We start from the raw sequence: 27,162 nt of genomic DNA, 5'->3' as shown, positions 1-27,162 counted from the left end.
CAGTATTTATGAGACTTGTTGTATGAAACCAGTTTGTGGGGAGGATGCAGTTGATGTTGAATCCTTGGGACAGTTGATAGAACAAACTCGGGTTTATCAAATCATGTTACATTGTTCCAGCAATGGTTCCCACTCACACCAGCTGCTGTGGCAAAGTAGTTAGTGTAGTTGAGTGACAACTAAGAGAGGGTTTTTTCCCCCCCTTCTGGCTGGCTCCTACCCAGAGCAGAGTGTGCTGTCAACTAAAATGGGAAGAATGGGACCACACAGTTGAGGGTCATCCACTATGTAGATATGTCTTTGAGAATGTTGCTCATATTTCCTTACAAACAGAAACACTGCAGGTGCCTGCATCGCTCAGCTTGGTTGATGTTGTGTCCCAGCAACATCTTCATTATCCCTATCATCATCAAAATAAGGAAACAAACTGTCCCCAGTCTCGGGCACAAAGGAAAAAAGTTTCTTACTCACACTCTGCCCACATGACAAACTTGACACCACATCCCATGGCCGTCCAAGAGATTCACCATTTTATTGCACTCCAGTGCTTGGTCTTCAACCTCATCCAATGTAACCATGTGAATCAAGGTGAAGGGGAGGGGGTTTTCACTCAGTAATTCCATGATGTGTTCACAACAAACACAGTGACATAGATTAGTAGGGGGAAAAAAAAGAAAAGAAAAACTTGGGGGGAGAGAAACGTGCACAAGTGAAAAAGAAAAAAGTCTGAATTATGATGCTAGACAAAATGTACAAATCCAACATTTACACTATACATGATATATTTGTGAATATAATACTGACACTTAAAACAAAAACCAACTGGTACTGTTAAAAAAAAAAACACACAAAAAACCCCAACAAAACCCTTAAAAAGGAAACAAAGTGAGATATCAGTGAATCCATTTATGATGTAAGCACGAAACTTGTAATATCGGTAAGTGAATCAATAATGAAGCAAAAAAAGTACTCTATAAAAACAATGGCAGTTACATCAATAAACCCTTTGTAAAAACATGACACTGGACAATGGTGGAATTTACATGAACACACATGCACACATGTACATGAATAAATAAATAAAACTTGCAACAGGAAATACTCAAACAGCAGGACTATCCATGATAACAGACACTGTCCCTTGCTCCTTGGAGCAAGCAGGTATCTTAAAAAATTTTTTTTGAACATACCCATAAAATGCTCTCATTAAACTAAAACGGGAGACAATTCAACATATTGCTAACATCAACCATGAAGCAGCAGGATCAGAAACAGTTCTCATTGTAGGTCACATTTCTTTTCTTGTGAGGGGGTAATGCACATTGTGCATCAATATTCTTGGGGTGGTGACAAAACATTGGAGGCCCTATTTTCTAACTGAGTGTGTGTGTGTGTGTGTGTGTGTGCAGCAGAAGGGAAGAGAGTGCAATGTTGGCTGGTGGCTGACCACTTAACATGTTCATAATATACGGACAGCTATTTCAGGTCTAGGTTGCCAAGCACATCTCTCTGCACTGTCTAGATATGCAGCTGCTGAATCTTCATTTTCTTCATCTTATCTCTGATAGCATCAATTGACATGGAGGTCGCTTGCCAAGAGTCCGATGTTAATGTGAATGAATGTGACCCGTTCACTCTCTCTCTCTCTCACACACACACCATCTCTTCACATTTGTTGATTCCATGATGTGAAGAAATTCCCACAGTCATGTTATTACAATTGAATCCCACCATCAACTCCCCACCATCATCTTACTTTAGGGTCAGTCAAAGAAGTGTGAGGGTTTATAACAACACCTCCATAACAAGAAACATTTACAGATCCTGCAGAAGTACTGGAAATTATGGAAGGGATGAGAAAGAAAGAAAGGAAAAACAAAACAAAACAAAAAAACCCCCAATGAATGGATAAAGTAAGATGCATGTCATACATACACACTGAGTGAAAGAGCTAATGACAGCCTTGTGAAATACAAGACGTACATCAAACCATATGCTGAAAGCTAACAAGTCTACCAGCAGCCATGAACTGGTGGCACTAACCCCAAACCCCTTCAGTATCATAACACACCACATGGCCTTTCACTTTTTCACACACCCCATGACTCCTTGCTTTTGTTACACTGGCACAAATTAAATAATTTGACACCCCCCCCCCTCCCCCGCTACCCCCCTCCCAAAAAACAAAAACAAAACCAGCAAAATGCCAGGATATAAATACAGCGAACAAAAGCTGTGCCCCCTTCCTTCCCCTACCATTCTGTCACCCGCAAACCCTCCTCTTTTACCACCCTGTCAATAGTTTAAAAATGGCCCATGCAAAATCAGGATTTTAACACCTAAGTACCCCATCATGGAATTTTTCTGTCACAAAATCGTTAAATTTGTGTCAAATTGGATAGTGTGTTAATTTGCCTTTCAGAGAAGTTTTGGTTATATATACTTTCTTTCAGTACTTTCCAATCTAGATTTTTTTTTCTTCTTACCCTCTGTGACCAAAAATCTTCTGGCACACAGTTGTCACTGAGCATAAAATAGGCATGGCACTGAAACGGTTCAGATATCAGCTCAGCACAAACAATTAAAAAGAAAAAAAACAAACCAACCCAACATGAAGACAGGGTTCCTTCATCTTGACACTCTCCCCACATCCTGAACCTACAAAATGAAAACATAGCCCTTTTCAGTTATTTTACACAGTTTGACATTGGTAAATGTGACGCAATACGTCAAGCTGCTGACTGCTTGATCATAGTGCTTTATTACTGTCATTATTCTTGTTGCTTGTCCAGCCGACCGCACAGGGCCATATCAGGACTGCCTAACTACATAAATGGCCAACCGTGTCAAACACAAAACTGTTGTGCAAAAAAAGCCATTAAGATAAACCTAAAAAACACAGTTCATGACACATGATCTTAACCATTTAGCTCCTTTGGGCAAATAAGATTATGCCGTGCTGAGGATATGGGCCATTCAGATTAACTCATCATCCCCAGATTACAAAAAAATCATAAAAAAGAAAAAAAAAAACACCTATACTTCAAAGCCAAACATAAAATACATAAAAATGACCATATAGGTAAATACCACTGCAGAATGAACAGCTGGTGCCCATCCAGGTGTTTACAATTTCACTACCTAATTGCCAGGGCCAAACAGCACAGATAGTACACCATAGACTGTGGAAAAGATTATCAAAAAAAAAAAAAAAAAAAAAGTGTCGAGGCTTGCTCGAAAAAAGGAAGGGAGACAACAGAGAAGGAAGAAAGAAAGGCAGAAATAAAGAGAGCAATAGAAAAGAGGATATTTCTAGCACAGAATTTCCAGAAGGCAGGGATGCTATTTATAATGAAAGACCCCTGACATTCCAAGGGGGTGATCTTAGTGCTAATCTGTCTCCTCACCCAACATCGTTTGGAGAAAAAACAACAACAAAACACAGTGGAAACCCATCACATCATAATAAGCAGAGAGACTGGAAACAAAAAAACAAACAAACCCAAACTGACATTGTTGTTTATAGTCCAGGGCCATATCAGGACTGCCCAACTAAACGAAAAATTCAACCGCATTAAACAGAAAACCCTGTCACATCTGGAAAACAAAAAAAACAAAAACAAAAAAAAAAGCATCTGGATGACAAAGCCAACAAAGAACAAAGAGATGAACAAATCAATCAGGATCAGTGAAGTACTGAGACACTGTTTTGTTTGACAATGAAACAAACACGCACGACAAAGAAGCATCACATAGAGAGGAGAAAATGTCCAACATTAGAAAAGGACTGAAAATCACACACAGGGAAAATGCACGCCATGAAAATTAATGAGGGGGGGGGGGGGAGGGGGGGGGATGGATAAAGTAAAGAGAATAAAGGCGGCAGAGAGGTGAAAAGACGACAAAAGTTGATAAAAAATGGGAGGGGGGTGAGGTGGGGGTTTGGTGTAGAGGAGGGGCCAAGAAGAAAGTGTCACCAGCAGAGCAGTGTACACCAGGTGCCAGCTGCATTGCTTGGTTCTAACTTTTTGACAATTACACATGACTAAATGCCTACATTGACTGAACTACACCACTGGGCAGTTCCATACGACACACTGTTAGTAGTGGGTTACGACCATACTAGGCTCTTCCGTCCAAGCAATGCAAGTGGCTCCAGAACACTAAGCCATTCAGCAGGGAAAGAACCTGGTGAAAATAAACACAAAAACAGGAGATGTGTGACAGTGTGACATTGTGTGTGTGTGTGTGTGTGTTAGAGCTGAAAGCACACACACACACACACAGATGAGAGGATATGAAGAATGATAAAACAACACAGAGATAAAAGTTTGATACTTGCAGATACGTATAACAACAGGGATGTGATTTTTTCTTACTGTTAGTGGTTCGAAACTGTACAATTTAAAAAGCTGAACTCATGTCTACAAGATGTTTGTTAAAAGAAACAAAAACAAAACAAAACAAAATCTGATGGATAAAAAAAAGTCATGAAATAACATGAGGAATCAAACAGCAGAGACTCACACAATACACACACGGGTACCCAGCAGACAGGAAAAGAAGAGAGAGGAAAAAAGAAAGAAAGAAGAAAAAAAAAAAAAAAAAAATCCTGGTTCCAGACAGCTCAGCCCACCATGCTGACAGGGAACCAAGACAGATGAGACACTGAATTAACAGTACCCAGAACTGCTGCAGACAGAAAAGCAAGACAGAAGATTCCTGCAGGCATGGTGTAAAAAAATGAGAAGGGTGGGGAAACTGGTTATCACATGACTGGAAATGTGGAACAATTATGGCTATAACAATAAAAACAATTATGGCTATAACAAAGAAGCAAATAAAACAAAACAAAACACGTGCACACACAAATAAAAGCACCAATCAAACCTTGTGAGTTAAAATGGTGAGACTAGCTCTGTGTCCACGTAAATGCAGCGCATTGAGAATGGGTGATATCAAAAGTAAGGGAATATCACATGGTTAGAAATGTAAAATATTTGCAATTATATGACAACAACAAACATATAAACAAAGGGGTGGGGGTGGGGTGGAGAGAGACTGACTGTTGTAAAATGATCATGCAGCTCTGTTGCTATCACACACACACACCACGATTTAAATACTACAAATATAAACAAACTTCATCATCTGCTGGCAGATCTTTTCCAACATCTGAATGTATCTTGATCAACCAATACATGAAATCAACAAAAAGTCAACCACTGGCTTGCTTCTAAATGACCAGAAAGAAAAAAAACCCAAACAACTCGGCCTCCCCCCATTACCCCCCAACCCCTCCTCAAAAAGACCCCGAGACAGAGTTGTACTGAACAAAAATGAATGTCTTTAAACAGTAGTCTTTGGTAACAGCAAGTATCATGCTAACATACTGCAGATTTTCAAAGATATGTTGCTCATTATGGAAAAAAAATCCCAGGAACAAAACAAAACACACTGAGGCTTATGTCTGCCCATCATGTTCACTGGTGACATGGTTCTGTTGGATTTCGAGTATCTTTCTCCTTTATGAATGCTTAACTGATGTTTCACACATACACACACACACATACACACACACACACACACACAAACTAAAAAAATATTCAAAATATCTTGCTTGAATACATCACACATACACACCAAAGCACTTGGACATAAGCACACTCTACAAAAAATAAATGTTGATGATCATGTAAGTTGAATCTTTCACGTATATTTCAACTTTTCTGGATAAATCTCTCCTTGATAAAAACAACAACCAAAAAAAAACCCCCCAAAAAACCCCCACTACTGATAGAATTGCCTTGACAACACATTAGAAATGTGGTTACCACAAATGAACTGATCAACGTATGACAGATTTATTTGTTTATTGTTTTGTTGTTGCAATTAGCCATGCTGACCAAACAGGGCCACATCAGGGCTGAAAAACTGTAAATATTGATCCCACAGATCCTGAGAAAAAAGAAAAAGAAGTACAGTCATATTTGTGTACATAAACCTAGGACATGCCTCTGACATTGACCATTCCCTCAAATTTTCACTGGAGGATTCAAAACACAACAAAACAACTAACCTGAAAACAAACATAGTGATAAGAAACTCTAGGGATAGCTGGACAGTACAAGGTCTTCAGAGAAGAAGTCCCCCTCAGTCAAATGTTACGGCCCTTAACTCCTTACACTCTAAAGGGGCCAGGGCCGCATCCAGGTCATGACATAATTATTCATAACATACAAAATTATACACAATAACAGGTATATAAAAACAAAAATTGCCAAAAGGTACCTAAAACGTCACCCCCCAAAAACATAGAAGAATATTTAAGGCTTTCTATAAGAAAACATAAAACAAATTAAAAAAAAGGCAAATGGACCATCAAGAGAGAAAAAAGAAAGAAAGAGACGACGGAAACAACAGCAAAAGTCAAAAAAAAGAAAAGACAGCGATAGAAAAAAAAGAAGGAAATTTCTAACACAGATTTTCCAAGAGGTCGAGATACTATTCCAATGTATACTGAAAGAGCCCTTGGCATTCGCATAATGCGTGATCAGGCCCAGTATGAATCAGCAATGTCCCTTTTAGAGTGCTTAGTACACTTCCTTCAAATCTCAATTGAGAATTGTCTCAAGGACAACAACAAGAACGAGGTTGCTTATAAACTTATCATGTTGATGGACACATGACATGCAACAGCTATGCCCAAAACACATTAGTTTAAACTTGTATTCCAAATTTCTAAACTTGCCTCACAGTCAAACACACATTCACACACCCACAGACACACACACACATACAACTACAACATTTTACTGAGTTCACAAAAACTGGGTAAACACTGCTCGACACTGACTCTAAAACATTTAAAAGAGAAAAACTCTCTTGCACGGTCTGCCATGTAACTAACTGATCTTCATTAGCTAGCTAGCTAAAGAAAAAACAGAGAAATTATTGGAGTAAACAGCTGGTGAAAGTTGTGGAAGAAAAACTCATTACAATGGATTCTCTTACACTGGTCAAGTACACACGACATCCTCTCCCCCCTTGACCCTGTGATGAGCCACATAGAACTGTTCCCTGTGAACATGGGCATCAGATAACAAGATGAAGAAGAAATAAATCAAAGTAACATTTGTAAGTGTCAACCAAGCCCACTGAAACATCATGCTACATCTCCTGTACATATCAAGCACCTTTACTAGTCAACACGATTAATCTGAACACATACTTCCATGCAAAAACCTGGTAAATATACCAGCTAGACCTGACCTATTTGAAAGGTGCATATAGCACCTTTGTGTTAAGTTTCGTCCTGTCATCATTATTAAAGCCAGAACCCTTTTCAATATCAAATATCCTTTTTTTCTTTTTTTTTTTCTTCTTTTGTCTGTTAAGCAGAAGTAGATGACTACATGAATAGCAAATCAAATGGAAGCATACATTTATGTTATGGGTTCATCACCCACACACACACACTAGTCATTATCCTCAAGGACAATGTACCCCATTTTCTTAGAAAACACCAGGTTTCATTTGAAAAGTTAAGAGAATCATGAATGTAATTTTTTTTCTATCAACCCTGATTCAGAAACTCTACACAATATAATCATAGGAAAAGGCTTAAACATTATCTCAATAAAATTTTTTTTAAATCATATGCGACACATACTGAAAAAAATCAATAATTTGAGCATCTATTTTGCAGTGATCATACATTCTGACAACAACTGTACAGACTTTTCCATACTGACAAGTGGGTCACAAAAGTTCACCAGCTAAGATTATGTGATTGTACAAAAAGGACCAATAATGATAAAAAGTGAAGGTTGACTGTACAAAAAGGAACTATGAATACAAATAAAAGGGCAAAGAGAGCCCTATTTTTTCTGGTGCACTCCTTTGTACTCCAAGAGAGTGAAAAACATCTACATCAATGAACAACTGTTTTGCAAAAACTCTCCATTTCAACTCAAATATTGAACAGATGTTTGATCTTTTTCAAACAGTACAAATGGGCATGTGCATTTCCATGTGTATGTGTATGTGTACTTGTACATGTGCATGTGCATGCGTATGTGTGTACGTTATGACTTAAATGGCGGTTCCATTGGTCAGTCCTCTCTCTCTTTCTCTCTCACTCATACTTAATCCCTAAGGAATAACTTTATAACTGTGCCAGCAGTTGTTTTCAGGCTTATAAAGATGAAGCTAGGCTTTAGATGAACAGCTTCATTATGAACTGGGTTTTAACTAACAAATCAAGTATTAAAAAAGCTTGGGGCAAAAGTCACACAATTCCCAAGATATCGAAGATATAAAAATTCCAACCTATGTTTAATACATCCACAAACATGCCTCACACACACACAGGCATGCGTGCACACACACATACACACACACACGCATGCAACTTTTGTGCGCACACACAAAAAATCAAATCACTACCTGTATGTACAAAGCCCAAACGGCAGTATCACATCTGAACAAAGCAAACTCAACTGATCTCAAAACAAGAGGCTCAGCCTTCATGGCTCACGTGTCATTCCTGCTGAACAGTAACAAAACCAAAAACACAGAGTGGGGTTGGGTTTGTTACTCGTGCTTACATATAATTATTGATCCAAATATTTTTTCACACCATCAGAAACCAGGGTTTGTAGAACCAAGAGCTGTGTGCTTGCCTGGAACAGAACAATTCCACCTTAATCAGCCCACATTGATCAGCATCAATTTTATCGTTTTCTGATCCTATCAATAACTTTCAAAATTTCAAACTTAACCTATCTTCATCTTGACTTTTCTGCTTCAACTTAATTACTTATCCGAAAAGTAGGGGGAGTCTGGCCTCAGAGAATCTGAATACAAGAGGGTTAACAGTAACTCTTAACCTTTCAATGCACTGTCATTATAAATGTTTGGTAAAAAAAAAAAAAGAAAAAACAAAAAAACTTTTTTTCAATTATTAAGCCAATTTAGGTATTTCCAGAGGACATGAATTGTTTGTTAAAGTTATCACAGATAGACAGACAAACACACACAAACACATATGGGAAATCAAAACACAGGGTTATTACATGGACTCACACTGTGTGTTAACACAAACGTGAGCCAAATTGCATGAAGCCATGATTACATCCTGAAATCTTTCACATTATTTTAATGACATGAACATTAGATCTGGAGTTAGTCAGCATGTGCATTAAGACTTTTCTTTTTTTTAATTGTCAACGTTGGTCCAAGTTTAACAACCATAAGGGTTGATGGTCTCTGTGTGCTATTCCACACACAATCGAAACAAAAGTCCCACTAACAATATCAAATCTGAACATAGCAAAAAATAATAAACATAAATGTGCCAATTGCAAAATTCAAACTCAGAAGTACAAGCTCTTGTTTTTGATTCTCAAATGTCATGCAAACTCATCATAGCAAAATTAATCTCAGAAATGCAAGTTCATGTCTTGAATCCTGTTTTGACAGGCAGTCTTATCAGTGATCAAACCGACTGCACAAAATGAGTGTGAGGAGACTGTTCCATCAGTCTTGCTCAACATACATGCTGTGTACCAAAGGCGCCACCCATGGCAGAATTGGACAGGCATCGGACTTCTGATTCAGAGTTCACCAGTGATAAGAGTTCGAAGCCCTGTTACAGCATGGCGTTGTGCCCTTCGGAAAAAGCATTTCACTCCAATTTTCCTCACTTCACACAGGTGTGACTGGATACCTGACTTTGATTGCAGAAAATTAAAACGGTGGAGGGAAAAGATGAGGTTGCCCTTCTGAACATTATTTCTTTTTTTTTTTTCAACAGCACTACATTCCTCCCTTTTCCCGTTCCCTTCAAGAAAGGTCGTAAAAATCTGATGGGCACATGGCTGACGTGGAAACAAACTCGACTTTAGCCCCCATGAGTTACGTTATGGAAGAGTACTCAACAAACTTAAGCAAAGTGTTTTCTCACTTTAACTTACAGACCTACAAATGATGTGTTTAGGAATTTGATATGCAAAGGTTATGATGAGAGAGAAAAAGTTCTTTTTTTTTTTTTTTTTTTTTTAAAGTAAGCTTCTACCAGAAAATGAGAACTGCAGAACACTTTCATCAAACAGAAGGAGAGAAGGCTGAAAGTGTGTTAGTGCATAATCTACATGTACGTATGTGATAACATGTGCATGAGTGCGCATGTGTGAATAAAAAACAACAAAAAATAATAACTAATTTTTCAGTATCACATAGATTACTGTCATCTAATGCATAATATTTTATGTTCATCATTTTCAAGTGCTTTGTTTATATCCTTTCAGGTTATTTCTTGCCTCATGACGTAAAGGAGGAAAATATTCTTACATTTCTATCAAAAAATATCATTGACCAAAAGAGCATGAGAAGGAATATAAGATGGAGTGTAAGAATTAAAAAGAAAGACAACAAAAAGTTCATGACACTTGATTAAAAGAATCTAAGATTAACCATACTTATCTATCTATCTATCTATATCAATATATCAGTCAATCAATATGCAGTATAGATAGAATAGAAAGATATATATATATCTAGAGAGAGAGATTAAGTATGGTAAATCTTAAAATGATTCAATCAAGTTTCACACACAAGTGTGAAAAACACACACACACATTCATAAATCCAATGTGTATATCCTTGTCAAAATCATACTGTTCACCTATGCTCACCATCCAATACTAATTAAATGTATGGTATATTTGATAAGCTGAACAGACACATGCATGCACTGTACAGCTGAAAACAGAACGAACAATATGAATATTCTTGGGCTAAAAATGCCAACAAAAACAGACCTACTTTTCATAGTGTGTGATAACTAATGACTACCAACACGCATTCATTTTTTTTTTTTTTTTTTTACAATATGTAAAACAACGAAACACCCCTATCAAGTAGATCTTAAGCAAAAAGCCAGTATCTCTCTGCACTGAGAAACCTCTTCCCCAGCTCTCGTGTTGAAGAATGAAACAATCAATCATCCACCACTGTTTTCTCCATGAATCCAGTAACTCTGGTCCACCTCTGTATTGCAAAAATACTGGCACCTTCCTTCTTCATTTATCTTCAGTGAAACCAGTATATGGGTTGTGTGTGTGCATGCATGCATGCGAGTGCTAAAACTATGAGTGCAGTGACACAAGCAAAAAATTAATTTGTCAACAATTTAAATGAAAAAACAACAACACATGAATGCTACATTTCCCTCCCCCTCTTACCAGCCCCCTCCCCCATTCATACTCCCTCTCTCTTGTTCTCAACAGTGGCAGGGCGAGTGAACCTCACCTCAGCAATATGTCAAGAAGTGACAGATTCTCTTCTGTCTTTATGCTTCCGCTCTCTTCCTCGTCCTCCCCTTCCATCACCATCTTTTCTTCCAGTAAAAACAGTGGATGTGGTCATGAAAACACAGAATATTTTTCACAGCGAAAACTAATGTTTCTCCATCTCCACCAAACGTTTTCCAGTGAACTCCACAGTTCATACAACCATTCAAGATTGAAGAAAAGTTACGTTAAAAACACAGATGATCTAGCTTATGAAATGTAGGATTGCTCCTACAGTAAAACCAGTGACTCTCTCTCTCTTCTGAGCAGTCATCAGTGGACCCTCTACTTTTCAGTGTGTGTGTGTGTGTGTCTGTGCATGAATGTGTGTGTTTGTTTAAGTGTATTTGCTAGCATGAACGTGTGTGCACACATGTGTGTGTGTGTGTGCTTGTGTGTGTGTGTGCGTGCTTGTGTGTGTGTGACTGCGCGCATGTATGCAAGTGCGTGCACATGTGCATGCCCATCTGTGTGCATGCACTGGTATATGCATGTGAGCGTGTGTGACAGTGGGCAGCCGTGAGAGCGAGAGGGTGTATTTTTACCTAACCAGTGACTGCAGACAAAAAGCAGTGTGGCTCTGTGTGTGCTGCAAGGTAAAACAAAAAAACAAAAAAAGCCAGGGCCAGGTGCTCAGTCAAGGAGACCAGCGACTCTCCTCTCAGCCTGCAGGGAAGACATGCCGCCTGCCTCCACCAATGCTCTTCCTTCAATCTGACTCGCCATCTGCCTTCTCACGCCCATACCTGCACGCATACAACAATAGCTTTTCTTGTCATACCTGTCACACACACAACAATGGCTGCTTGTCATACCTGTCACACACACAACAACAGCTCCTTGTCATACCTGCACACATACAACAATGGCTCCTTGTTATACCTGTCACACACACAACAATGGCTCCTTGTCATACCTGTCACACACACAACAATGGCTGCTTGTCATACCTGTCACACACACAACAACAGCTCCTTGTCATACCTGCACACATACAACAATGGCTTTTCTTGTCATACCTGTCACACACACAACAACGGCTGCTTGTCATACCTGTCACACACACAACAGCTCCTTGTCATACCTGTCACACACACAACAACAGCTCCTTGTCATACCTGTCACACACACAACAATGGCTGCTTGTCATACCTGTCACACACACAACAACAGCTCCTTGTCATACCTGTCACACACACAACGGCTGCTTGTCATACCTGTCACACACACAACAACAGCTCCTTGTCATACCTGTCACACACACAACAATGGCTGCTTGTCATACCTGTCACACACACAACAACGGCTCCTTGTCATACCTGTCACACACACAACAATGGCTGCTTGTCATACCTGTCACACACACAACAACAGCTCCTTGTCATACCTGTCACACACACAACAATGGCTGCTTGTCATACCTGTCACACACACAACAACAGCTCCTTGTCATACCTGTCACACACACAACAACAGCTCCTTGTCATACCTGTCACACACACAACAACAGCTCCTTGTCATACCTGTCACACACACAATGGCTGCTTGTCATACCTGTCACACACACAACAACAGCTCCTTGTCATACCTGTCACACACACAACAACAGCTCCTTGTCATACCTGTCACACACACTACAGCTCCTTGTCATACCTGTCACACACACAACAACAGCTCCTTGTCATACCTGTCACACACACTACAGCTCCTTGTCATACCTGTCACACACACAACAATGGCTGCTTGTCATACCTGTCACACACACAACAGCAACTCTTGTCATATCTGTCACACGCACACATCAATGGCTCCTTGTCATATCTGTCACACACACAACAATGGCTTCTCATCATACCTGTCACACACACAACAGCAAATCTTGTCATACCTGTCACACACACAACAGCAACTCTTGTCAAAACTGTCACACACACAACAGCACTCTTGTCATACCTGTCACACACACAACAATGGCTCTGAAGCATATGAAAACCGTTCCCTTCACACACCGACCCACACTGCAAAGCTTCCCACAACCAGACCATCATCGACCCTCACCCTAAGGGTGTAGTCCCAGCTTCCAGTGCATAGTGCAGTGCCGTCAGGAGAGATGCGTAAACAGCTGACACGGTTGTCATGGCCGTACAGAGTGGTGGCACGAGTGCCTTTCAGTGCATCCCATATGTTCACTGTGTAGTCGTTGTAGCCGCCGAACAGCAGACGTCCTGAAAGAATCGACAAGTTGGAGACAGTTGTAGGAGAGAAATAAGAGATAGAGACAGCAATCAGAAACTTGTACGAGCAGGGAGAACCGGAGCTCATCTGTAAACATGTGTGTGTGTGTGTGTGTGTGTACTCGTTTGTGTGGATGGGTGGAGCATGCGTGGATGTGTGTGCGTGTGCGTGTGTGTGTGTGTGTGCGGGTGTGTGTGCGTATGTGTGTGTACCAGAAAATATCAAGACCATATACATGAACAAGCACAGCCACACATCATTTACTTCAACACACAGAAATAAATGTCACAAAGAAAGAGCGACAGAGAGAGAAAGAAAGAGAGAGAGTAGGTGTATGTGCATGTGTACCTGTATGAATGGATGCATGCATGCATGTGTATGAATGCATGAGAGCGTGTGTGCATCTCTCTCCCTCTTCTCTCTCATATATGTATCATGTGTACCTAAAGTTTCTTAAGCAAATTATTCATAACAGTCTACCAACTTCTGTTTGAAAAAGAAAACAAAACAAAACAAACTGCAATAATGCAGTGATACAGGGATCATAATTATACACAATTTCTAACATTCTGACATTTCTAAACATAATCACATCATTTGTCAATACCTGAAATATGTGCAAGACAATGGACCATTATCTATCACTGATGCGACTATCAGTGCTCCTACCTAAGCAGTAGGTGGTGCATGGCAGAATGAGTAGAGCACTGGACTTCTGATTCTGACTGGACGTCTGGTAGCAGTAGGTGGTGCATGGCAGAATGAGTAGAGCACTGGACTTCTGATTCTGACTGGACGTCTGGTAGCAGTAGGTGGTGCATGGCAGAATGAGTAGAGCACTGGACTTCTGATTCTGATTGGACTTCTGGTAGCAATAGGTGGTGCATGGCAGAATGAGTAGAGCACTGGACTTCTGATTCTGATTGGACTTCTGGTAGCAATAGGTGGTGCATGGCAGAATGAGTAGAGCACTGGACTTCTGATTCTGACTGGACTTCTGGTAGCAATAGGTGGTGCATGGCAGAATGAGTAGAGCACTGGACTTCTGATTCTGACTGGACTTCTGGTAGCAATAGGCGGTGCATGGCAGAATGAGTAGAGCACTGGACTTCTGATTCTGACTGGACTTCTGTTGACCAGTGATCAGGATTCAAAGTCCTGTTTCAGCATGGTGTTGTGGGAAAGGCACTTCACTCTGATTTTCCTCACTCCATCAGGTGTGAATGGGTAACTGATGTCTGTTTTTCTGTTAGGGAAGGTTAAAAGCGGCAGAAAGAGAGGACTGGGCCTTGACCCTTCTACGCCGCGTGCTAGATACAGCTAGATATGAATTCACTGTCCCAATGGCCATAAAAGGCAATGGGACCTTTAACATTTTTCAACCCGAATACAGCCTAACAAACACATACATCTATATGAAAACCACAAAAACATACCACTGACAGAGAAGTCCACAGCATTGCAGCCGAAAATGATGCTCTCTTTACGGTAGCAGTTCACTTCTCGGTCAGCTCTCAGATCAAACAACCGACACTGCAACACAGTCAAGATCCATAACAAACATCGCAATGCATCACAGAGTAGTTGTTCTTTTGTGTTTTTTTTTGTGTGGTTATATAAATAAATAATAAACTGGCTGAACAAAAGGGCTCCTAACAATGAATTTACAAATCTATACACTGTGAAAGAAAGATGGGAGGGCAGAGGAAAATGAAGAAAGAAAGACAGATGATTGCATTATATGGTGTAGGAGAGAGAGAGAGAGAGAGAGAGAGAGAGAGAGAGAGAGAGAGAGCAAGAGAGAGAGAGAGACAGAGAGGGATAGGAAGAAAGAGACAGAGATGCACACAAACCACACCAAACACAGACGACAATAGTCACACCACACACACACACAAACCACACCAAACACAGACTACAATAGTCACACCACACACACACACAAACCACACCAAACACAGATGACAATAGTCACACCACACACACACACAAACCACACCAAACAGACTACAATAGTCATATCACACACACAGGCATAAACCACATCAAACACAGACGACAGCAGTCACACTACACACACACACACACAAACCACACCAAACACAGACAACAGAAGTCACACACCACACACACAAACCACATGAAACAGACAACAGAAGTCACACACCACACACACAAACCACATGAAACAGACAACAGAAGTCACACACTACACACACACAAACCACACCAAACACAGATGACAGCAGTCACAACACACACACACACACACAAACCACACCAAACACAGACAACAGAAGTCACACCACGCACACAATTCACACCAAAGACAGACAGCAGTCACACCACACACACAAACCACACCAAACAGACAACAGCAGTCACACCACACACATAAACCACACCAAGCACAGACGGCAGCAGTCACACCAAACATACACACACACACACACATAAACCACACCAAAAACAGACAACAGCAGTCACCTAACACACACATACAAATCCCACCAAACACAGACAACAACAGTTGCACACCACACACACACACACACCCATGCACACACAAACCACATGAAACACAGACCACAGCAGTAACACCACACACACAAACCACATGGAACACAGACGACAGCAGTCACACCAAACATACACACACACACACACACATAAACCACACCAAAAACAGACAACAGCAGTCACCTAACACACACATACAAATCCCACCAAACACAGACAACAACAGTTGCACACCACACACACACACACCCATGCACACACAAACCACATGAAACACAGACCACAGCAGTAACACCACACACACAAACCACATGGAACACAGACGACAGCAGTCACACCAAACATACACACACACACACACATACACAACACCAAAAACAGACAACAGCAGTCACCTAACACACACATACAAATCCCACCAAACACAGACAACAACAGTTGCACACCACACACACACACACACCCATGCACACACAAACCACATGAAACACAGACCACAGCAGTAACACCACACACACAAACCACATGGAACACAGACGACAGCAGTCACACCACACACACTCAAACAAACCACACCACACACAGATGACAGCAGTCACACCATACACACACACACACACAAAACCACACCACACACAGACGACAGCAGTCACACCACACACACTCACACAAACCACACCACACACAGACGACAGCAGTCACACACCACACACACAAACCACCCCAAACACAAAGACATCCGCAGATACACCACACACACACACAAACCACATGAACAGCTCCACTCACAGTGGCATCATCAGAGCCAGAGGCAAACGCATCCCCGCTTGGGTAGAAGCGGACACAGTTGATGTCTGACTCGTGGCCTTCAAACATCTGCACACACTCTCCCGTCCTCATGTCCCACACCATGGCAACTTTGTCGCAGCCCTGGTCATCACATCAAAGATTTTTTTATCAATTTTGTTTTCTGTGGTGTGCATGTGTGTGTATGAGTGAGTGTGCATGTGTTTGTGTCTGTGTGTGTTTGAATGCATTATGTGTGTGTCATATAAGGGCACATGCACGTGTGTGTGTGTGTGTGTGTGTGTGTGTGTGTGTATGTGTATGTGTGTGTCTTGTGTAAGTGTAAGTGTGTGCATATTTATGTGTGTTTGTGTGCATGCACATGTGTTTGCATGTATGTGTAAGTGTGCAAGCACAAGCACATGTGTATATACCAGCACACACATGCAGCAACAAGCAGTCTTACACTTCCTTACATCTTACACCACTTTACACTCTCAAGGCCTGACTAAGCACACTGGGTTATGCTGCTGGTCAGGCATCAGCATAGCAGATGTGTAACATATATGGATATGTCCAAATGCCGTGACGCCTCCTTGAGTGACTAAACTAATTACACCACTTTAAAAACTGTTTTCCACCATACTAACCCCGGACACAAATATGTTCCCGGTCTCTGTGGGTGACAGGTCAATACTCATGACATCCCCAGCATGGCCGTGGAAACTCTGGATCAGCTGACTGCTCTCCACATCCCACAGTATACAGGTGCTGTCCCCACTGCCTGTCAGAATCTGTACAAAACACATCTAGGTTATTTTAGTGTTCTCTTGTGTGTGTGTGTGTGTGTGTGTGTGTGTGTGTGTGTGTGTGTGTGTGTATTTGTAAAAACAAGCACATCTTGTTAGCTTTCTTTTCATTATTTTTTCAAATAAATGTTCTGATTCGCATGTGAAAACGTGTGTGTGTGTGTGTGTGTGTGTGTATTTGTAAAAACAAGCACATCTCGTTAGCTTTCTTTTGAATTTCTTTCCAATAAATGTTATGATTAGCATGTGAAAACTGGTTTCACAGTCACACCGGAGTTTTTGCAAAGGCTTTATCTCTTTCAGCACAACACAAAACACAAAATCAACACCATACAAGACAACAGTATATAATACAAAACACTACAACACAACACAATACAATTTAAACTGATACCACACAACACAACATAACACAGCACAATACAATACAATGCAGTTCGATACTATAATTATGAACTGATTCCACACAACATGACACAACACAACACAAAGACAGTTACTTGTTCTGAAACAGGCTTGTTGTGTGGGAGAAGATGTTGAGTGAGGGAGAGGGATAATAACATCAATAATAAGAAGTAGAAAAGGAGAAGAAGAAGAAGGACAATTATTGTTTACACACAGCCATAATACATGCAGAAGAAAGTTCGAAGCGCTTTACAAATCCAATATATAATATGAACCAAGTAAGTAAGGCCAAACGATGAAGTAGAAACATAGTATTAAAAAAAAAAAAGTCATTAAAGCACAAACATTATCATTAAACATTAACATTATAAAAGTTTAAATCTACCAAACCCACAGAGTGGCACACTCTTAATGACAACAGCTACATTCCAGAACCTTCGTAAACAGATGGAGGGAGGGAGCAGCTCAACTGGAAAAGAAGGAGAAGGAGAAGACGAAGAAGGAGAAGAAGGAGAAGACGAAGAAGAAGGTGAAGATGAAGAAGAAGAAAAAGAAGACGAAGAAGAAGGTGAAGATGAAAAAGATGAAGAAGAAGGTGAAGATGAAGAAGAAGAAGAAAAGATGAAGATGAAGAAGATGAAGAAGAAGATGAAGGAGATGGAGGGAGGGAGGGAGGGGGCAGGGCTCACCTGGTGATCGGAGCAGGTGAAGGAGCAGCAGGACAGGTAGCTGGTGTGCGTGGCCACCGCTCTCTTCTTGCTGGCTGGGTCCTCGTGGTTCAGGGGGTAGATGGTGCACTTGTTGTCCAGGCCCCTGCATACACACCGCCACAATAGCTGAGTGGTTAAAGCGTTAGACTTTCAATCTGAGGGTCCCAGGTTTGAATCTCGGTGACGGCGCCTGGTTGGTAAAGGGTGGAGATTTTTCCAATCTCCCTTGTCAACATACTTTCTATTGTGTTGTGTTGTGTTGTATCAAATTGTATCATACTGAATTACATTGTATTGTATTGTGTTGTGTTGTTGTGTGGAATCAATTTATATTCATATTGTGTTGCAATGTACGGTATTCTGTTGTGTTGTGTTGCATTGCATTGCACTGTGTGGTGTGGTGTTGTGGTGTGTTGTACTGAACTGTACTGTATTGTTTCTATTATTTTGTACAGTATTGGCTGTTTTGTTTGTTTTTGTTTGTTTGTTTGTTTGTTTTGTTTTTATTGTTGGATGTGGTTTTTTTTTAATGTATGATACTGTTTTGGTTTTTAAAAAATGTTTTTATTATATTGTATTGTTGTTGTTTTTTGTATGTGTGTTTTTTGTTGTTTTTTTTATATTCCACTGCATTGTTGTTGTTTTTGTATCGTATTGTATAGTATTGTATTGTATTGTACTTTACTGTGTTGTACCGTATTGTATTGTATTGTATTACATATTTTGTCACAACCAGGGTTCCCAGGTGGTGGGCATGAAGCCAAAAAAGGACCTTTAAAGGACTTTATAAGGACCTCAAATCAGTTTAAAAGGACCTTTGCCGACATGACTTTACAGTACACCCCAATCTATTTGACATGCAGAACAGCAGACACTTACCTCTCATAAACGGAAGAACAGCTAATCCCATTTGACTGTCGTATTTAGTCTTTGCAATTCACGTCACTGTAGGCTAGGCCTAAGCAAAGCAGCAGCAGCAGGCGTGACTCACAGCCACTGTACCACGCTTCGCGTCTGCCACCGAGCAGAAAGTGCACTACTGTTAGGGCCTAGGCCTATAGGCTGTATCCTCCTACAGTAAGTACTGAGTTTCAGACGATTGCGTCGGCATCTTTCAACGCGCTTTGCAACCTGCGGTTTTGGTGTCGAAGGTGTTTCAGTTTCGTTCTCAAGTCTCTTTCTCTTCATAAAACAGGACTTAACAGTACCTTTCAAAAATTAAAAGGACCTCCTGATGAGTTAAAAGGACCAACTTGCTGAATCAAAGCACTTAAAAGGCCTTTTGACCAAAATCCAATTCCTAAGGACTTAAAAGGACTTGAAAGGACCCTACGAACCTTGACAATTGATTCCTCTGTGTGAAATTCAGGGCTGCTCTTCCCAGAGTGACTATCTCTGGGAAGAGCAGCCCTGAATTTCACACAGTGTTTCATCATAGTGCAGCACCACCACCATTAAAAAAGAAAAAAAAGTTAATGACTGCAAGTATATCCATTAGTTTTACTATCAAAGTGGATTTTTCTACAAAATTTTGCCAGGGACAACAAATTTGTTGCCATGGGTTATTCTAAGTGTGCTAAGTGCATGCTGCACACTGGATCTTAGATGCGGGTCATTTGGATGAAACTATAAATCAAAGTTCCATGAGTATCATGCATTTGGCGCACATGAAAGAACCCACAGCAACAAGAGACTTGTCCCTGGTAAAATTCTACTGAACATTCACTTTCATAGTAAAACAAATAGTAAATACACTTGGGGGTCTTGCATACAGACCAAAAAAAAAAGAAAGATAAAAAGGGGGTGGTGTCGCACTGTTGTGACATGCTCTCGCCAGGGACAGCAGCCCGAATTTCACAAAGAGAAATCTGTTGTGACAAAAAGTATTACAGCACAATACAATACAACATAATACAATATAATACAATATAATGCAATAAATTTAATAAAATACTGATTATTCAAAGCGACAGGTGGTAAAAAAGTTAGGGTAAGTTGTTCAATCATGTATGAGGAAAATTAAGTCAGCAATTCTGGTGAGGACATGCTTTTCGCACAATATCATTATCATGAAAGATTCCATTTCAATTTTTACGCTGTTTTTCTTCTTTTTTTTCTTTTGTTTTTGACAGTTCCAAAGTTGTGTGCTTCATTAATGTGCCAGACAATATAATTTCATATTTCTGTGGGATTCATGTACACAGATACACAAACTCACATACAAACATGCACATACACATGCACGCTAACATGCAAACATTCACACAAATGTGCATGTGGACATGAGTGCACACATACATGGCCATACACAGATACACAAAAATCAAATGATTCCCCTTTAGCAAACGTTACTAAAATGACTGCCAGCTGTATGTAACCAAAATATGACAAACATAAACATACATATGCAGATACTTTCTTTCTTCTCCACTCGCAATGGACGATGCTTACCCACAGGCGACCACCGATCCTGAAGGCCCATAGGAGCAAGCCATGACCCAGGTGGTTGGCATGGTAACCGCATGTTCCTGAAAAAAAAAAGATCAGCACTGGACTGTCAGCAGATGGAAACAAGTCTAATGACACAAATGCAGTCGCACTGATTTACATATTCATACTGCACGTACAGCACTCACTGCATGCGTTAACTGATTAAGAAACATGAAAAGCCACAAAGCACACAGTCACATACATGTATGGTATGGTATGGTTGAGTGTCTGAGACTCTCTTTCTCTCTCTCTCTCAGACATTAATAACTGTAAATGCATTTGGGATTGTGTGGATGTGTCAGGAAGTTGGATGTGAAGGATTTGTTGCAGAATTGAAAGACAGACTAACTGCTTCATCTAAACAAAACTGACATTGTAAAATGGAAAGCACTGAGAAATATAGATGGTTTTGTAGTTTTAAAAGCATATTTCAAACAGAAAAATATATCACAGTCATGACCAACTTAGATCGAGAACGACTGGATATAAAAAATGGTTTCAAACTGAGCCCTCAATACTCTCCCCTTGTCTGATGTGCGGTTATTTAAGGGAGGACGAGTTACATTTCTTGTTTAGTTATAAAGCTTAAGATGATATTTGAGAAAAATGTGTTGTATTTAAAACAAATCTAGCAAAGAATGAAGATACTTTTGGAGTGCTTAATATAAATCAGGAAAGTTCATTACAGTTGATTCAAAGCGCGTGCTCATATTCTTCGCGAACGTGAATGACACCATTTTGTTTCAAGTTGTTGACCTGCCCGTTCAATGGACAATACACGATAACATGTGATGGAAAGTTGGAGAAGGAGACCGTTAAATATTTATTCAGAGAAAGATTTGTGAACGCCTCATCACTTACTGGATTATGCCCCAAACTGCCATAGAAATATCCACAGAATCAGTTGGAATTCACAGTTAAAAATTGAAAACCATGTGAGTTAATACCCTTGAAACGAAAAAATTTCCAGTCTTGACTTTTCCCAAAATGAAGTCCTTTTCACTTCATACGACGTTTAGAAGTACTTGTACTTGGCTCTACATGTTATGAGTTTAACAAAATTTTCATACCAACTTTAAAACTATAAAACTAGAATGAACATAAAAGAGAAATTGAATTGACCGTGTCGTACTACATTCCCGGCGGGTGTAACTAAACTAGATCTAGAGAAAACAGCTAAATGTTGCAGTGTGATTGCGGCGATAGCCACGTCTCCTTTACCACGGACTTAAAAAGAATTTTTTTTATTGCCCTTAAAGATTTTTTGAATGCCCAAGATACACCAAAATAATATGATTTCAACAGCGTTCTCACTGCGAATACCGCAACTGATTTATCGCCCTTTAAAAAATGTTCAAATATTAAATTTTAGAACGTCAGTTAAGGAGCAACGATAGTGTAATGGGTAAGACAGTTTCTTCTCACCCGAACATGCGGGGTTTGAATCTGGTTAGGACTTTTTTTTTTTTTTTAACCCGAAGCTTTATAATAACAAATACAGAACACATTTTAATGATTAGATTTTTTTTTTTTTTTTTTTAAAGTGTATCACAAGTGAATCTTGAAGGCCTTGCCTCTCTTGTTGAACATATATTGTTCATGTTTACACTTGAATGTTCTGACTAAAAATATTATGAATCTTGCAATGTTACAATTATGTTCTTTTCCATGGAAGGAAAAAAGAAGAAAATAAAATATAATAAACATCCACAGAACACACCTTGTTTGTAGTAAATGCATCCCAGACCAGCATTTTGCCATCCTGCAAGCAACCAGAAACAGTTAAAAAAACAAAATTAAAAAAATCCCCAAAAGTCATAATCACACATTCATGATACTATTGATAGGTAATATGCGCATAATCCACTACCAAGGAACAAACTCCAAAGCATAATGTGCTGCATGAAATGATTCAGGCATAATTTTGTTTTGCAACAGTAAAGAAAAAAGGTAGTGGGGGAAACAAGAAATAAACCTAGTATACTTCTAAACAGTATGAAACAAACCTTCCTGGAAAACAACCACAACAACCAACCAACCAATCAAGAACAGAAGAGAAAAAAAACCCAATCAAGCAAAAGATAAAAACCAAAGAAGGGATAGGTTGGGTGTAAGTGGCTTGTATATTGTTTAAGCTTGTATACCTGTGGGCACATGATGGAAACAGGGCATGTTTAAATTTGCTCCATATCTTTATTAGTTTTAAGCATAATTGCAAGCAAGACATCTACAGGATTTAAGTTAAAACCCAATGCTGAATTTAATTAGCTTGTGAGCTCAGTTTCTGTGTATATGTTTCTAAGAGCGAGTGTGGTGTGGTATGGGGTGTGTGTGTGTGTGTGTGTGCAACGTTCATGAACACACATCTGCATGCATGTGTATGAGCATGTATATTTGTACTTATGTGTGCATATTTGTATGAGTCACTGTGCGCATGTATTGTGTGTGTGTGTGTGTGTGTGTGTGTGTGTGTGTGCATGTTTCTTGTGTGCATGCGTGAGTGTATGGGCATGCATGCATGCATGCGTGAGTGTATGGGCATGCATGCATGCGTGAGTGTATGGGCATGCATGCATGTGTACGATCATGTATATTTGTACTTACATGTGCATGTCTGTGTGTGTGTGTGTGTGTGTGTGTGTGTGTGTGCATGTGTGTGTGTGTGCATGCGTGCGTGTGTTTTTGTGTGTTTGAGTGAGTGTGTTAGTGTTAGTGTGTGTGTGTGTGTGTGCATGCATGTGTGTGTGTGTGTATGTGTTTCTATCCATAAGACATTGCATGTGCCTCTGTGTGTGTGTGTGTGTGTGTGTGTGTGTGTGTGTGTGTGTGTGTGTCTGTGTGTCCATAGTAAACTTTAACATTGCCACTTTCTCTGAAATTATTTTTTCTGCCAATACTAAACTTGGCTTAAACATAGTTTATAAAAAAAAAAAACTTCACAGTCATACCAATAATAGGTTTTAAGTCTCCCAACTTAAGCCTTATTTCCAGATAGTTAACGGTTCATTTCGTTAGGGCTTGTTCCGAATTCTGAAAAAACAAATACCCATCCCAGTTGCCAGAACATTGGCAATGTTTGGGAAGATGGCACGACATCGTTTTTCTTGTTTGCAAGCACAAGAAAAGAAATACAAATTCTGGACAGAACACATACAGTGACACAAACTACACCATCAATGTGTCTACTGCATGTGATTACTCTAAAGTGGCTATTGAATTAACTGGAAAGAACATAAAGAAAAATAGAATTGAACATTTCTTTCAATTTCAGTCAGCCAGATTCTTGTTGGGCTGGTTTGTGCAGATCTATATATGTTGCACTGTGTCTGAGGTAAACAACATCTCCTTTACAGCCGAATTAAAAGAATTTCTTAAACAATCGAGATATGACTAGAAAACATCATTTAAATGGTGTTATTACCTCAAATACAATCATATTTTTATCATGCTAAAAAAGACACATAACTTTAAAAATTAAATTTGGTCAAGTGACATCAGATGTGGCGCAGTGTTGGGGATCAGACTTCGTGTTTCTGAACAGTACATTCGTGGTTTGATCCCACTAGCGCTGTAGCAGGCATCGTTTTTTGTTGTTGTTGTTTTTCAAAGCTTATCAATATCTAATACAGGGCCCATTTTAGCAATTTTTTTTTTTAATCTCTTTTTTCCCCCCTTATGGTTCCTTTACTGGATACAGTGTGTGCCACAAGTGAGTCTTAAAGGCCTTGCCTCTCGTTTTGTTTGCTTCTGTTTACCTGCGAGGAGCTGACAATGTGTCGTTTGTCGGAGGACCAGTCCATACACAGCACCTTGCCTTGGTGTCCTTTCAGCACCTTTCGAGCCTTGATGTTGAACTGCTGCAGGGTTTCCAGCCGCTGACTCACCTCGCACACTGCAATATAAATCTGACACTGCACTCTGAGGCATGCATCAATCAAGATTTGTGGAAAAGACGATGACATGAATAACAATCTGACAATAAATGGGCAGTTTTTAGTTTAAATGTGTGGAGCCTCCAGTTTAAAGGTGCACATGACATTCATACAACAAACTGGGATGTGGATATTAACAAAAGATGAGATGGTTTTTTTGTGTTTTTTTTAACAAACTCACACACGCACACTACACACACACACAAAAAGCAACAACAACATACACACACACACACACATACACAAACAAGCACGAGCATGCACAAACAGTGAAACACATACAAAGAGTAACATACACATAAACAAACACATACACACACACACACATGTGCACACACACACAGACACACTTGCATAAACACATATACACACTTTTTAAACCCTCTCCCCCTTTCACTGTTTCTCCTCCTCTTCATATTCCTTCCTCCATTTATCCCCCCCCCTCCTTTTTATTCTTCTTTGTCTTTTCTTCTTTTCATCTTTCATATATATATATATATATATAAAAACAAATTTAACTTTTTTTTAAAAAAGATTCTTCTCCTTCAGTTTAGCCTTTTCAAAACATATATCCTTCAGAAATTTCCGAAACAAATCTAAAACCTAACACACACACACACACACACACACACACACACACAAACACACACACCATTTGCTTTAAAATTTGCATGTGCTGATATTTTGCTGATCATATTCCATTGGTAATGCTACAGAACTCATTGTCACACTTGATAAACACACACACACACGCGCGCAAACCAACAAAACAAACAAAAGAAAACAAAACCGCCACCATCTAAACAGACTAAATGCAAAATGACGGTAATCCAAAATGACTTACAATTCAGTTGTAAAAAAAACATGATGATAAAAATGCATTTGTATCCCTAAATGTATCGAGGAAGTGATTTACAATGATTAAAATCTCTGACCATTTCCGAGTTTCCGTCTTTAAAATAAACTGGATTTCGACATGATGTGCTTGTATGTTATTCAGCAGCCGACCGTGTATTGCTAAACTGTCTGTATCGTTCACAAAACTGATAAGTAAATGGACGGATGAACCCATCTCAAACCAAAGACACACAGATCTGGGCTGGCAGCATCGATAAGATTCGCTTCCAGTTGCAGACGACACAAATCGGAACTCACAACCCATTCCAAACAAACTGAACATGTAACAATCTACTGTGCGAATACACTCACTGTCAACATCGTTGAGTTTGGCTTTTTCCTCTGCTAATTTGGCTTTCAAGGTTTCTGCTTCTCGTGTGAGAGCCTCTACAGATTCTGGGTTTTCAGCTCGCAGAACCAAATTTTCCGTCGCCATGTTGCGGATTGCTAAAAATATGACCCGGATGCAAGGGAAGTCTGCATCACTGTGTGGCATCGCCACAAGCTGCTGAAGCCACAGGCACCTGCAAACGATTCCATTTGCGTCAGATAGCCAGCGTCGGCACAGATTGATTATACAGGCTTATTTCCCTTGGATCATTTCCTGATGGGCGAAATTAATTCGCTCGCTCGATATTCACATGTGTTATCGCTGATGAACATCACGCGATGCTCAGCTCTTCCACAATAAGGCCTGTACAGTTTTCGAGGAATAGATCATTGTTCATTTGATCTGCGGTTAATACCAATGCTCTTCGGTCATGTGTTCGTTAATACCAATGTTTTATGAATGATATTATATTGCTCTCTCTCTCTCTAGATAGATAGATAAATAGACAGATAAATGCTTGGTGTATATATATATGTATATATATATATATGTGTGTGTGTGTGTGTGTGTGTGTGCATCTATATGGAGAGAGAGAAAGTGTGTGTGTGTGTGTGTGTGTGTGTGTGTGTGTGTGTGCGTTCATTCTTTAGCCTTTAGCGTCTTTTCACTATCAGTGATATTAGACGATTAAAA

The 27,162-nt window shown here is 39.8% G+C and overlaps 1 protein-coding gene across 1 annotated transcript; it reads right to left on the bottom strand.

Moving 5' to 3' along the window:
* Positions 1-11,932: 11,932 nt before the first annotated feature.
* LOC143282457 (guanine nucleotide-binding protein subunit beta-5-like) lies at positions 11,933-26,574 on the bottom strand. The gene is made up of 10 exons (XM_076588099.1): positions 26,451-26,574; positions 25,065-25,201; positions 23,030-23,071; positions 21,271-21,347; positions 18,799-18,922; positions 17,546-17,689; positions 16,899-17,039; positions 15,026-15,122; positions 13,413-13,579; positions 11,933-12,100 (listed from the first exon to the last, which is right to left on the bottom strand). Exons 1-10 carry the CDS (start codon positions 26,572-26,574, stop codon positions 12,089-12,091), a joined length of 1,065 nt encoding a protein of 354 aa, XP_076444214.1. The 3' UTR covers positions 11,933-12,088.
* Between the last annotated feature and the right edge of the window lie 588 nt (positions 26,575-27,162).

This window comes from Babylonia areolata, chromosome 5 (assembly GCF_041734735.1).
Source record: "Babylonia areolata isolate BAREFJ2019XMU chromosome 5, ASM4173473v1, whole genome shotgun sequence".
NCBI lineage: Eukaryota > Metazoa > Mollusca > Gastropoda > Neogastropoda > Buccinidae > Babylonia > Babylonia areolata.
This window is presented reverse-complemented; position numbering and strand designations above follow the sequence as displayed.

Bases quoted from the DNA above. Each gene is read 5' to 3' on its own strand.
- LOC143282457 (XM_076588099.1), bottom strand. From the start codon at position 26,574: ATGGCGACGGAAAATTTGGTTCTGCGAGCTGAAAACCCAGAATCTGTA. The intron at 23,072-25,064 runs GTAAACAGAAGC...GGTTGCTTGCAG, and splicing joins ACATTGTCAGCTCCTCGCAG to GATGGCAAAATGCTGGTCTG. The intron at 15,123-16,898 runs GTGAGTGGAGCT...ACTGTGTTGCAG, and splicing joins CTGGCTCTGATGATGCCACT to TGTCGGTTGTTTGATCTGAG.